General features: G+C 41.8%; 1 protein-coding gene across 1 annotated transcript; it reads left to right on the top strand.

The window, feature by feature from the left end:
• The first annotated feature begins 3,575 nt into the window (after positions 1-3,575).
• TMEM248 (transmembrane protein 248) lies at positions 3,576-8,920 on the top strand. Its single transcript, XM_009982888.2, has 6 exons — positions 3,576-3,745; positions 4,159-4,444; positions 5,699-5,849; positions 6,636-6,819; positions 7,291-7,434; positions 8,209-8,920. The coding sequence occupies exons 1-6, from the start codon at positions 3,587-3,589 to the stop codon at positions 8,227-8,229; spliced, it is 945 nt and encodes a 314-aa protein (XP_009981190.1). The 5' UTR covers positions 3,576-3,586; the 3' UTR covers positions 8,230-8,920.
• The last annotated feature ends 6,015 nt before the right edge of the window (positions 8,921-14,935 follow it).

Below are 14,935 nucleotides of genomic sequence, written 5' to 3'. Positions count from 1 at the left end.
TTAATACTTCTGCTATGACTCATTTAATTGTCTTTTTGATCTTTGCAATAGACTTCAAGATTTTCCTTATTTGTAATTTATTCTTGAAAAACTCTTAGGTGTATTTCGGAAGTTACCTTTTCTTTACTCTTTCGTGTACAAATAAGGAAGAATTTAAAATGTTACATCTTTGAGTGTATTTGATCTTGAGCTGCTGTGGAGGAAGAATCCCCTAAATTGTAGAATAAGTATTTCCTTGCTTTTTAGATGGCTACCCAATTCTGTGTTTGCCTGGGACTCTGACGTGTTAACTGTTGCATGTTTCCATCCTTCACCGTTTTTATCTTTTTAACTCCATAACAGATTTTCTGGGGTTTGTAGGGCCTGATTGAAGAGCACAGTATCTCTCCAGTGCTTCCCGAGCAGTACCACCAGCTGAACATGGCATTTTGTCCTGACGTGTACACCTCAATACCGAGCAATTACTTTGGAATGGTGGCCAATGTTCCAGGCTGGCAGTTTTCATTCTTCCCGTTGCGCTCGAGCTACTTGTTAGGCTGACCGTGGAGATTTTTATTGCATCGGTATTAGGCGGCTTAGCCGGAGCGGAGAGAGGCAGGCAGCAGTTATTAGAGCCGCTTTCTACATTATTTATTGAGCTAAAAAGTGAAATCTGATCTTGCTTTCCTGACCTGCCAGGAGGTAATAGCATTCGGTTTCTTTTTTTGACTGTGTGAAAAAGAAATGAAAGTTTGAATTATATTGTTTGGGTTAGTTATTTACACAGAGGAAGTCGTTAGTTACAACTAGAGCTGGTAGAAGAATAGCATTTGTGTTGTGTTTCTACCAGGTCCTAACAGAAAGGAGGAGTTTCAGTGTGGGCCATTAACCAAACCCCTAGAATGCAGTGGGAATATATGTTTTGATTTACGTGCACCGATCTATTTCACAAGTTCTTTGATAATTAGTATTATTTAAGCACTTTATTTCATAAAAAATGGGCAGTTCTTCAGGCAGCAGGGTGGAAACATTTGTCTTCGTTCTGGTTTGTACTAACCGTGTCCAGTGGCTGTTTTCGTGTCAGCTGTAGTATTGAAATCCACAGTTGTTCCCTCTTCTCTCACAAATGCTCAAAAGGCATATTACGCTTCGGAAATTGCAGCTTATAGCATTTTCTAATTGCTTTCAAAGCTGTTGAGTTGTGGGAGTATATTAAGCAACTGGCACTTAAAAGCTGGTGATCTCTTACATAAAAATATTAGCCCAAATATTTTTATATGTGTGCTTTTCAGCACATCCAGTTTTATGGCTGATTTTTAGACCCTGTGGTAAACACAAGTGCTAATGGAGCTGTTGGAAGCCCCTTAAAAAGGGATCACAGGAGTGTATGTGCTGTGGGTGACATTCAGCTTTGATTAAATGCTGTAATAAAGCCTTCGTCTGCGGTGTTATTTTCAAAAAGGAAATTCAGACGGGAACACTGAATACAACTCTGCTTTTGGTTTATCTTTTGATCTTTTTCCATCTCAACATGTGTCTCCAATGTTTCTAGATGGAGCATTTGGGATTTTTAACTAGGGCTCATTTGAGAAATTTGCTGCCGGTGACACGATAAGAGGCAGAACGTGCAGAAGTGCAGATTGTGCCCAGTGTGATCCTTCCTCACACCAGCTCTCCCCTGTCCCTCTCACTCCTGCCTTCTTCTGACACCTTCGCTGGCCTGTTTGGCCATAGCACAGCTGGTCTTGGACAAAGATAGAAGTCCTGGTAAGGCACACATTTATCATCACCTTTTCTTTCCTCTCTTCTTGTCTCCATCCTTTCTCTACGCCGTGCTTTTCACTCCGACACACACGGTATTTTTGTAGAGAGGTGTTTGCAGCACCCAGTCATTCTTGGGCTGATAAAACGGTGCTGGCTTTCCTGGTCTCTGCAGAGTGGATGAAAATTGGTTGATGGTGCAAAATAGGAAACCCAGGACGTGATCTTGTGCACTGGAGTGAGCCTTGCTTCAGCAGATTTCACGGAGGGGAGCAAGTAGGTGTGCAGGGAGGAGATGGGGAAAGTCGCCACGCACAACTCCGTGTTGTGCTATTGTCACTGGCTCTCAGGTCTCTTCTCAGTGAGTTGAATTTTCCCCTCTCTGGAGTAATTTTGCAGGTTTTGTCTGTATTTCTTCCATTAAGAATAACAGGAGCATTTCTGCCAGTAAAATCTCAAGTATGCACAAGAAAGTTCTGATCGTTTTATGATGTGGGATCTGAAAAAGACTTTGTTTGAAAGCTTGTCCTTTTCCCTTCTCTTGCTTGCTTTGAAATGAGTAGATCAGGTCAAAGATTGCTCTCTCCTTCTCTTGCCCTCTTTTTCAAAAGTCTCCCTCTGGTCCCTCTCGCATCCTTTGACTTGCCACCCTGCAGCCCTGCTGCAGGGGATTGCAAGTGACCTGCGCTTCCAAGGAGTCAGTGAGAATCACCCAGACCTGCTGGGAGCAGAGTCCCTGACTTAATTAAGTTATCAGATCTGTGAGAATGCTCACACATTAACCAGTCAGTGCTGAATTCTTTAAATACTAGTCTTAAGGCTTGCCTGTTCCTATGAATTTTGGGGATTAGCAACACATTGTTAGGAACAGTTACCATCCTTCTAGTTTATTTGAGGTTAAAAGCCTTTTCATCCAGGATTGTAGATAAGACCAAGATTAAGAGGTTTGCTTGAAGTTCCTTCCTTGCAGAGCTTCTGAAGCAGATGCCACAAGGTTGCCCTTTGACTGGACTTGTTTGTGAGTGGATATGGGGAAGGTGATACAGTAAACTTAGTCCACATCTTTCTGCTCTGCAAATGAAAAGAAAATTCAGAAGGGGAATCAGACAAAATATTTTGGACAAAAATTAATGATTCAGTACATTTCTCAGCATGTGTAAGGTCTTCTCTTTGTTTGCCAACTCTAGCAAAAGTTTTCTGGATCCTGCAAGAATCAAGTAAAGGGAGGAGTCTTCCAACCTCCACCCTGGAGGTGTTTCTTACCACAAGATTCTTGATGCAGATGCCTAAAGTGATGTAGACTGCTTTTCAGATCCCATTTTGAAGGTCTTGTCCTTTGGGGGGCAGGGATGGGGAAAAGGGGATTTTTAAGGCTTCAGCCTCAGTTTTGGAAGTATTTGCAGGGAAGTACAAAGCTTGATTTATGGGCTGCATTACAATGCCATCCGCACTGTAGTTTGGTGAATTCAGATATTACTGGGATTAACATACAGCAGTATATATTCTGCCTAGGTGTGTGGAGAAAGAAAAGATCTGGTTTAATTGCTCGTTAGCAATGTTTGACTGTATTAGAAGTTGTCCTCGTTTCTTAGAATCTCTTCCTAGCTGGCAATTTCAGGCGCTGAGAAGGTGAAGTCGAGCACGTTTTGATTTGTAATGTATTTAAGGCATACTGTGTTCAATGAACAGAACAGAGTCGTATAATTGAATCTCATTTTGGTCTATGATTCTATTTTTTGTTGTCAAACTTTTGTCTCATGTGATCTGCCAACCCTGCACCCTGTAACACACACAGCCCCGTCACTCTGTTGTAATATTCTTTGTTTTCAGGTGAACAATCAGAATAATGTTCAACATAAACCTGTTGGAGAACCTGAAGGTTTACATCAGCAGTCGACCTCCACTGGTGGTCTTTATGGTCAGCGTAAGCGCTATGGCAATAGCTTTTTTGACACTGGGTTATTTCTTCAAAATCAAGGAGATCAAGTCACCAGAAATGACAGAGGTAGGTACAAAATGTCCCTGAGCTAAACAGTGAGAATACTAATTTGAAAAACGTGCCCAAACTATTCTGTAAGGAGGGAAACCTTGCTAGAAACCACTCATACCCTGAGCGTGGTGAGAACGGACCAAGTTAGTATATTCCCTCCATAGTTTAAAGGAGGATATTGTGCGGCTGTGCTGAGCGGCCGTCAGGCAGCGACTGCGATTGAACACCTCTGACTTTTGTAAACACCTTGCCCCGGTGTCGAGATAGCCATGGTGGTGTTCGTGCTTGCTTTGCGAGCCATGTCGTTTTTGTTCGATGGCTTGGAACTGCAGGAGGGATGGTACGTATCGAGGTCCGCACTGCTCGAGAGAAGTGGCAGTCAACAGTTAATTTGCTAATCTGGTTGAAATCTCCATGTTTGTTTTAAGGACTGGAATACTTTCCTCCTGCGGTTTAATGATTTGGACTTCTGTATATCTGAGAATGAAACCTTAAAGCATCTCATCAACGATACCACAACTCCGGAAAGTACCGTGACTAGCGGTCAGGCAAGGTCTTCTACACAGTCTCCACAAACTCTTGAGGACTCTGGTCCCATAAACATCTCCGTTACAATCACGTTGACGCTGGACCCACTCCGACCATTTGGCGGATATTCTCGCAATGTCACACATCTAAGTTCCACAATTTTTGGGCACCAAATTGGACTTTCAGGTATGGAAGACTTGTTCTTTATAAATGTGAATGTTAGCTGCATAATTAGATAAAAATTTTCCAGCTTATTACTGGTGAGGTAAATGGTTTGCTTAGAACATAACATGTATTTCCAGATTCGCTGTGAGTATATTCCTATGTAGACCCATTCACTTGTTCCCTAGAAAAACTTTTCCCTGCATTCAGAAGGGAAAAGAACCTGCAGATTTGCCAAGACTAAGCTTTGCGGTTTTAAATGATTAACCTAATGACAATGGAAGGTAATTTTTAAGCCACCAAAATTTCAAGCAGCAAAAGCTTCTACAGTTCTATCTCGATACATCTTCAAGCCTTGCGCTCACATTTTAGAGGCATTAATGTTTATGCATTAGAGAGCAAGTAGCATGTTACCTAAAAAAATAAAGAGTTTATCTAAAATGCGGGTATGAATAAGCTTTAATATCACAAACAGCAACAAATAAGACGGTTACGATTTCTGTGATATGAAGAGACTGATCTGCTGTGTGGCTGCCCTGACAGTAAGTTTTGATAGGAGATTGTAGAAAATTAGTAGAAATTGATAATGGAGCCTGATTGAATTTCAGCTTTTAGCCAGGGTTGTGTTTTGTAATAACGTCTGAAGGTGGCTTGAACCTCAGAGACCTGTGAAGAGACATTTGCCATAGCTGTAAATCTGTATTGCTGTGCTTTATGATGTTGTTATGCTACTGCTTTAAGAGCTATCGAATGAAAGTTCCATTTCCAGTAGCCTGGATTTATTTTCCATGTGAATATATCCACATGGAGTTAACCTACACTACTTAATCTGCAGTTCAGTATCTGCTGGCACCTTTTTGTCTACACGAATTTCTCCAATTTGAAAAGTAAGCATCAGAAAAAGCAAATGCGGAACAAAGTCTTTGGGAGGAGAAAGGCTGAAGATCTGTGACTTTATAATTCTCTGAACATGCATGAATTCACTTACAAACAGTGAGTTTGTCATTTGTGAAAGGAACCTGATGACCCCATGTCTTCTAGGGGCAGGAGAGATTGGAAAGACCAGCAGCTGGGGTTTTTGTAGTTTGTGGTTTTTTTTTTTTTTGTTTTCAACTTTCTTTTTGCTCTCTCTGTTAGTAAAGATCCTGGATGACTTCAGAGGTACAGATTGAGGGTTATGGTTGCTGCCTTGGTCATTTGCGTGTTGTCCTTATCCTGGTGATGTTGCTCAGATACTTTTGTGAGCAAAACCCAGGTTTCCTTCTCTTTTTCTCAAAGGCAGAGAATCCCATGAGGAGATAAATATTACGTTCACCCTGCCAGCTGCCTGGAATTCAGACGACTGTGTTCTTCATGGCCACTGCGAGCAGGTTGTGTTCACCACCTGCATGACTGTGACAGCAGCCAGCAATGTATTTCCCGTCACAGTGTAAGTGCGTTTTAAACACTCCTTCTTAGACTGGTTACTGGGTGATTAATTGCTCAGCTGGTTCTCTGAGGTTGTTACTTCCTGATGAAGGTTATTGTTGACTGTGGAAGTTATGTACCTGCCTGACTTCCCCCATGGTAGAACCCTTGTCTTGACACTTGCTGTCTTTTAGCAACACTAGATTTTTCTGTGGATATTTAGAACTACACTCCCTACCTACCTTTCAACATGCTACCTGTGATTTAAACTTCACTAGGAACAAAAGAATTTGTGAGTATTTAAGAAAGATACCCTGTAATTCAGTTTCACTACCTTGTGTGAGAGCTAAGGCTTCACACTGAGGTTCTCTTCCCTGCTGAGAGATCAGCATAAGCCAAATGCTGCTTTGCCACCATACCCCAACAGGTACAGACCGTTCATCAAAATAGTTTCCCTTAGTCTTCTCTGGACTCTCTGACACTATTCAGTACACCCTGGAGAACCACCAGATAGATTCACATGACTGTGTAAAACCTTATGAAAACCAGTGTTTTTCTAATGAAGCTGTGGGGTGTTGACTTACAGGAACAACATGCAGTTAAATTCTAATCTTTACATAGGAATCATACGCTTTTTGTATGCTCGTTTGGTTAAGCTTTGTTATTGGTTCTTGTTTTGGAAGGTCCAATATAAAACTGTGTTTTATGTGTCCGTTGAGAAGACTGGGCTTGACTCAGTTCTGAAAGTTAGCCTTACTGGACATGGAGAATGGCAATTGGGGTGCTAATTATTTCTGGTTTTCTGCAGTCAGCCACCACATTGTGTTCCTGAAACATACAGCAACGCTACGCTTTGGTACAAGATCTTTACCACAGCAAGGGACTCTAATACCAAATATGCACAAGATTATAATCCTTTCTGGTGTTACAAAGGAGCAATCGGAAAAGTGTATCATGCTTTAAATCCCAAACTAACTGTTATAGTTCCAGATGTAAGTGCCACAGTGTTTTTATATGTTATGTTGAATGAAGTCTTAGCTCTGGTTTAGTTGAATATGGTTCTGTTCATGTCCTGACACAGTCACGTTCAGTGCTGGCTTGTTACGTAGTGCGAGGGTTGAGGCAGAGTTGGATATGCTTGATCCCTGGTGGGTGTGATGGTCTTCATGTAATCTCCATGTGCCTCACGGCTTTTAGTAACTAACATTTATATTTTGAAATCATTTGACAAAAGACACTGCCAGTATATGGGAAGAGATCTCTAGTACAGATTTTTAACATGAGAAACGTTTTGGCTCTTTATGTGCCACAACTGGGAATCACTTTCATTACTATGCCAGCTGCGTAAAGGGGAGAAAGTTGATTCATGAAGTAATTTCTGTGCAGATCTGATAATTATTGCTTTAATATAAAATGCCAGCTATTGGTGCGTTGTCAGTAAATGGTCTTAATTCTCCGTGCAGGATGATCGCTCCCTAATAAACCTGCATCTCATGCATACCAGTTACTTTCTTTTCGTGATGGTGATTACAATGTTCTGCTATGCAGTTATTAAAGGCAGACCAAGCAAACTGAGGCAAAGCAATACAGAATTCTGCTCTGAAAAGGTGAGTCTGTGTAATAACAAAATATTGACTCTGATAAGAAAACATAGGAAACCTCCTTTTTACTTAGTACGGACTGTTTTTTCTTACCTCTGGAGATGTAGATTTAATTCCCTTTCAAAGAGTGTTTCATTGTGGACAGTATGGATGGGTGCTACAAAAGACATATATGTGCTTCATAAATCCTCATAGTTTGATTTCTCTCCTACAAAAGTGGTTTATTGCAGTTAAGTAAGTGCTGTAACACAACTCTGCTGCCATAATTCTGATGTTACTTGCACCAATTTGTATGAAGCATTGAATAGATAGCATTGAGTAGTTTTATTTATCTTTTATCACAACAGACTGAAAACTTTGAATAAAAGATGATATGTGATCCTAATGGTGGTTAATCAGATTAAATTAAAACAATGACAAAGCTATTGAAACCATAATTAGTCAATACTGCATTGGAGACCTGCACTTTGCTTGAAGGTTTAAATATGAATATATTTAATTGTGAAGTAGGAAGCTAATGTTGGCAATTTTTGTTCTTAATGATGATTTGTAGTATAAGCTGGTTTGGTTTTTTTGGTTTTTTTTGTTTGTTTGTTTTAAGTGATTATGCTAAGTACAAAACACCTTCAGACTGACTTTGATTTCCTTTCCAAGTTAAACTTTTCAAGGTTCTTTGGAAAGGCAAGGACAGATATGCCAGCTGCATGGAGATAAGTAATATCACTGTTATTGGATTAAGAATTTGACTTTAATTAAATGTTTTCTTTTCCTTTTGCTTAGGTTGCTTTGTCAGAAGCATAATCCATCCTGTCCTCTTACTGAGAATGACTGAGAACCGTAACCATTGCCTGCTGAACCCAGAATGGGTCTTAACACTCTGTGAATACATTATCTTGCAATGTTGGTTTATTCCAACCAAAGACATTTCAAGTGCCTGTAATTGATTTGTACATATTTATAAAAGTATATTCAGAATAGGTCAGATGATGCACTTGTTCCGCATTGTAGTGCGGCCGGAAACTTTCAGTCTTTACCTGTGGACATAGCCGAATGTTCGTGTAGATATGTTTAGTGATATGGCTACATATAGTCAGAGCAAGATATTTTTGTCTAGCTGCATCTGGGCAGGTTAAGATGCCTTTGCAAGTGTCTCAAACAAACCAACAGATCTTTGTTTTTTGCCCAATGATATGTACAGTGTGTTTGAAACAGTATGCACCTTTGATATAATACTGCATTTCCAAAGCCACCAATCTACTACATGAATTAAATGTGTATTTGTGTGGCCTAATACTTTCTTCCATTTGCTCCTTGCTTGCAAGAAAAGATATCAACATTTTAGATTTTTTTTGAGAAAAGAAATACATATTCACGTTTTAATAGTGCTGTACTTAGGACAAACTTGTGCTTTTATTCATAGTAAAAAAATTAAGAAGTGAAGTCCCATTTTAAAATGTTTCTTATTGAAAAGTGCGAAGTTTGATGATTTTTTTTTTTTTTTTTTTTTCCATTTGGCTTGCTGAATGCCAGAGAATCAGTCAGCATAGAGACTATCTGGAAAGCTTTCCACTTGGCCTCCCATCCGCAGCCCTCAAACCTGGATTGTGTGTCTCTGCTGCAGAGCAGCTTTCTGTCAACTCTTTTTTTTTCTAGAAAGTGAAACTTAATAAAAAGGTATCTTTGTATTAACAGTCTGTTGGGGCTCTGCGCAGCCTTGGGCAAGTGCAAATAATGAAAGGAAAAGAAATCCCATAGTCTGTTATAGAGCTTCACTTTGGGACTTTCCATCTGTCTCTGAAGGGCAGCTGAAAATGACACTTTGTCCCGTTTCCATTCAGTGCTGCCCACTCAGGGGAAGATGACAAGGAGGGGACCAGGGCTGTTGTGATTAAGGTCAAAGAAACCAGTAAAACACACACTGTTCTCTCTGTCCATTCTTAAATCAGAGGTTTTATTCTGGGCATTTCTCCCTTTCCCATTCTGACTTTAGCTCTTTCTGTCTGGCTTCTTATTGAGTAGCTTCCTTAATTTTCAAGAGTCAGGGTTTTCCTGCAGACATTTCCACCACTGCTTTTAAAATCTCACTGGTTGCCTTAATTGACCTTTCATCTTGTCTTTCAGCTTTCTTGTCAGGTAGTAGAACTGTAGGTCTGCATACATACACATACACTTTTTTTCCCCCTCCTCCTTTCACTCTAAACTACACAAAAGAAGAAACTCAAGTCAAAATTTCATGGTCTCAGTTATGCTGGCATAAGATTCTTAGTTTATTACCTATAGACACTATTAAATGGGACCCTACTGGTCTGAAGGCCTGTGTGTATGGGACTTCAGTAAGTTCAGGAGTCTTCAGACCATCTGAAGCAAAATAGTCACACTTTTCTTCAGAACATGTTTCCTTTATAGAATTTCAGTTACTTAAGTGATGTTAACTAACGTGTTTTTCTCCGGGATGTTAAGGCAAAGCTTTAGAGATGGCCTAGTTTGAAGTCTAGGAATAAAATGAAGGTTCCAGTTTTCTCCTGATGCTGCTATGGGCTAATACTGCTTCGCTGAAATGAACCAGTGAAGTCAAAACAGGTAGACAGCTTCTCTTGAAAACTGTCCAAGCAGTTCCTAATTCACACATACGCAGCCTTCGGCATTAACACTGACTTCTAGAGTTGCCTACGAGGGTGGCTTGATCTGGGGACCAAAGGCAGGAATGGGAAACAGACAGATGGTGTTGCAAATTCTGGAGATACCTAGAAAACACCCAACATAACGCAACTCCTTTAAAAAAGCAAAGCCGAGTCCTTTTTGCTTCAACAAATTAAAAATCAGACTCCCAATGTTCTAACTGGAATTTGGTCTGTTGGGGAAAACAGAATTGTTTTTCAGCCTGGTTTTGCTGTTTGGTAATTCGAGGAGCCTGCTTTGCGATTTATCGCCCACTGCATTGAAGTACCCAGAAATACTGAGATTGCAACCCACGAAGTCAAAAGGGAAAACGTTAGAGAGTTGTATTTTTTGGCCTTAGTTTATCCCTTCGCACGCCTGTATTGCAGCGGAGAGGGAAGGGTGTCCACCAGGTTGAAATGCTGTAATACTGAGGAATATGGGATTGTTCCGAGGCGCAATGTACAGAAGTTAAATGCAGCCAAACAGAAGAGTAAAAAACTTAATATTAAAGTTCAGATCATATTGATCTTTCCTTTTTTGTTTTCTTTTTCTTTTTAACTATGACTTGAATCAGTTTTGATTCTATTTGTACGTGTTTTCTTGTTCTTAGAAAGCTGCCATTTTCTTTTGCATTTTTCTTTGGCATTACACAGAAAATCTGAGCCTTGGTTTTCAACCCTCTGCAGGTGATTGTAGGGTTAAGATGGCTTTTGTTTGTTTGTTTTGTTCTTGCATTTCACTTGTCTTGTTGCATGATGGTTAATAGCTGATTTGGAAATGACATTTCTCTCCTAGATTAATTTTGTGTTTGTAAGATGTGCATATTGCTTTGCAGAATAAAAAAGATGAAGTTTATTCTCTTGTCTTTATTTCTACTGCCCAGTTGCTGTGGAATTTCCTAGATCATCTGTTACATGGACTGTTGAAGGAGATTAGTAGGGAAAGACTGCAATAAATTGGAATTTCAAACTCTATGTGTGCCTATGGTGCACTGAGCACCTTATTGTCAACTTTTTTTTTTTTCTTTAGATATTACAGTGTAGGGGATGTGGCTGATGAAATGAGAAATGCAGAATTTGTGACCTAGACCCATTGCTCTCCTGTTGCTTTTCCTTGGTGAGGATCACACCTTCCACTGCCTCCTTGCTACAGGTGCTGCGTCACTGACTCAGCTGAACCAAATCCAGATGCTGAGTGTTTCAGAGTGCCTGCAGGTGACTGGAGATGGCCAGAGGAGGTATCTGGATGGCTGTTGACATCGAGATAATGAGACTTGTTAAATTCTAGCTCCAGTTACTCGGCAGCTGGAACAAGTTGCACCTGCATGTTCTCAGTGCTTGAGAGAGTAGGAAAAACAGACTTTGTTTCGCTCTTGGAAGCTTGTTAAAAGCTAGGCACTGCGTATCTGACAAGGACAAGGTGGCCAGCTTGTCTTGCTTCTCTGAAAAACAAGAGTTCAAACCATCCAAATGGTGCTTATTCAAATCTGGTGGCGAACAGGAGCATTGTTTAAAAGCAAATCTGTGACAGTTTTGTAATTTTTACTGGGGAGAGGGGACTCTGAGAGTTTGTAGGAAAAAGTAATTTTAATAGAATAGTTTTTACAAATCCCCTTGGTATGGCTCTAGGAAACCTGGTTGGTTCTGAAATGTCTGCCCTGAATTAATGCCCTGTGTTATCATGGTCTCAACTCAGAGTGAGTCTGCCACTTAGTTAGCAAAGCATCTTTGGCCTCCGCTGAATTCTGTCCCTCAGCCAGCAAAGAGGAAGAGAAAGGCAGTCGGACACGTATTCACTTGTTTTCTGTTAAACAATCTCTCTTTCATAACTCGAGCAGCCACTATTTGGCAAATGCACAGCTTTGTTCAATGACTTCTAAAGAAGTGCAACTTCCTTGAAGAAAATCCTGTTTTCATAGCTCTTGCTGCGTAGTTACACTTGAGTAAACTTATAGGAGGATCTATGGGGAGTTCCCACTGGGGAAAAAGTACCTGGCAAATCAATATGTGATTGAATCCATTTTGTTCTAAAGTAAAGGTGAGCAACCTGCTGCCTGGAATATTTCCCAAGCCTCTTAACAAAAGAAAAGTCTCACTGTAACTCAGTGCCATAGCCTTAAGTCAGCTTCTTTCAAGGCTCTTGTTAGTATGAGCAGCTTAAAACTAGGTGTTACAAGCAAGTAGTACAATGAGAGGGGGGAAAAAGGCTGTTTTGCTCATATAACAGGACATTTCCAGGTGCTGGAAGGTTGGAAGGGTGGAGTGAGCAGAAGGGATTCATTTGATGACATTGTAATCAGGCTGTTTGCTCATGATGATGATGTTTGTTAGCAAACTAAAATAAGGGCAATGAAAAATTATGTAAAGCTTGCTCATCTGGAAAAAACGCACGCGCTGTGTTTGCAATCAGCTTACGTCTAACGTTAGCAGGCTGCTACAGATCGGGATGAGAAGGACCATCTGCCATCAGCCATGGCATTTCTTTAATCAGGTGCTTTGTGCCAAATATTTTGGTATTACGTGAAAGTATTGCTGAAAATGAGGAACGGCATCTGTCTTCTCGCAGCAGTGCCTTCTTTCTGCAAGGAAATTGCTTTAGCCCTCTTTTTAAAATAGTTTCAAAGACATGTTGTTCTCAAAAGCTCATATGAATGAGCGTGCTGGCAGCTGCTGAAATTTGGATTGTAAATTCTCCTTTCCTCTCCAGCTCTAATCAAAACTTTGCTGGTGATGAATGGCCTGGCAGAGTGAGAAAATAAATCTGTAGCTAAAGGTAGAAACCTGTGTTCCAGTTAAACTCCTGCGACTTGTTTGCCTGCCATTAACCAGCTAACTCGGTGACTTTCCAGCTTCTGATTTCTGAGCCCCACAACTGTCCTCCTGGAAGACGCCCGAGAAGCTGCACACACAAAGGGTCCATTAACTGGACATCCCTTCTGTTAGCTTGTGCCAACTTTTCCGGGGTAGCCTGAGGACTGACCTTGAGGTGTCTTAATCCTGGGCTGAAAACAACTCAGCTAAAGAAACAGCTGAGAAGCAAGGTGCAAGCTGGCAGGATTTGGATCTTGCTGCAGCACTGATGCCAAGCGCTGTCCTTGTCCCTCAGTGCGCTGCACCAGCTCTCGGGAGACCTGCGTTCCTCGCAGGGTGACTTGGGCAGCTTGGTTTGTCTTTGTAGGTCTCAGCTTCTCCTTTATAAGGGTTTTTACAGCTCTGCCAAGTGCTATGACTTTTACTGATAGAACTAACCTATCCGCAGCTGGAAAACGCATCCGGCTGACCATGCTGGTACAGGGAGGGGGGGGGCTGTGTCCTCACCTGCCAGGCTTTTTGCAGAACCAATATTCCCTATTTACCTTTTGAAGGTGTTTCTTTACAAGATGTTAAACAGTTTGGACTTAAGCATGGATTTCCTTGTGCTATCTCTATTGTTAGCTCCTTGTGACATGATTCTTGCACCTCGAGGAAACAAATAACAACAACATAAGATTTAATCTGTAGCTATGAAAAAAAAGAGTAGGGCAATCCATGGACCAGCTTTTTCATAGACCTTATTAATATTTGTGAATAAAACATTTCACAATACACTACATTATTGTTTATCCTTTGGAAAGATTGCTTCTGCTAACGACCTCTACCTTCTAGCAAGAGGGGGCTTTACAGCGAGGAGGATGGCAATATCCTGCCTATGGGCTTGGCATAAATCATGCCAGGGAGTTGTTTTGTCTTTGGGGAAAGGGTGAGAGCCCAGGAGCAGCTGGGGTAAGGTGAGAGACTGAAAAAGGTGGGTAAACCAATTATATCCTTGTACCCATTTCACCCCAGAGCCCTGCATGAACAAAATTGTCATTTTCTAGCAGGCACAAACACTAACAAATGTGATTTTGTGGCCCGTGGCTGTTGCAGCTCCTCCTCCAGCACTTGCTATGGCTCAGCACCCCAGGCAGGATTTTCCCCCCTGGAAAATTCCATCTCCCTGGACTCTTACCCTCTCCTGCCTTTGGAAACATCGTTTGCTGAGCACCTGGGGCTGGGTCACTGCCTGCTCTGTTTTGGGAGGGTCCCAGGTGGGTGGAATCACCATTTTGCAGAGTAACGAGGACGAGTGACCTCATGCGTGCCACCCAGAGAGATGGTTGGGTTTTCCTCTACCATAGAGCCAGGTAGGCTGGGAGCTTTGGCCTAGCACAGCTGGAGGAGGCTCTGGGATGGAGCCCAGTGGTTACCCACAGGAGATGCCAATCACCTCTGATTGCTCCTCAGCTGGGTGGTGAGAGGCTGTGGTTGAGCTGGAGCCATCACCACCCAGTTCTCCCTGCTGCTCCCTGGCTGGCAGGGTCACTTGTCTCCCCAGGGCACCATGGAGAAGTATTTCAGGCAATAAATTGATGGTTTGGGTGCTGTGGCTTAGGGAGATACAAGTAATCTCTTGGAAGCAAACAGGCTGCACTGGAGCTACTGGATTCCTCTGGCCCTGGTAAGTCTCTGCCTGTGGGGATGGCTGTGGTGTGGGGGGCTGCAGGGCTGTCTCCAGTGGTGCCTTTGCTGTTTTGGGGCAAAACTGGGCTTTGGAGTGATCTCAAAGGGGTTTAGGAGACTGTGGTCAGCAGACTAAGGGCTCACTACAGGGCTTAGAGCAATGGGGGCGGCTGAATGTGCCCCCAGCCTTTGAGCCTCCCCCTCCTGAAAACCCCCTTGTGCTCATTATGGCTCAGGGAAGGAGCAAACAGCTTGAAAAACGAAAATTTCCAGAGAAATCCTCAGTGAGATCAGAGCTAGTGCAGGCAACCTGAGAGAGCCTGGAAACGAGGAGAAACGAAGAGCTGATCTGGGTCAGGAAAAGAAGT

This window comes from Tauraco erythrolophus, chromosome 21 (genome assembly GCF_009769465.1).
Source record: "Tauraco erythrolophus isolate bTauEry1 chromosome 21, bTauEry1.pri, whole genome shotgun sequence".
Lineage (NCBI taxonomy): Eukaryota > Metazoa > Chordata > Aves > Musophagiformes > Musophagidae > Tauraco > Tauraco erythrolophus.
Note: the sequence above shows the minus strand (reverse complement) of the source record. Positions and strands in the feature narration are given on the sequence as shown.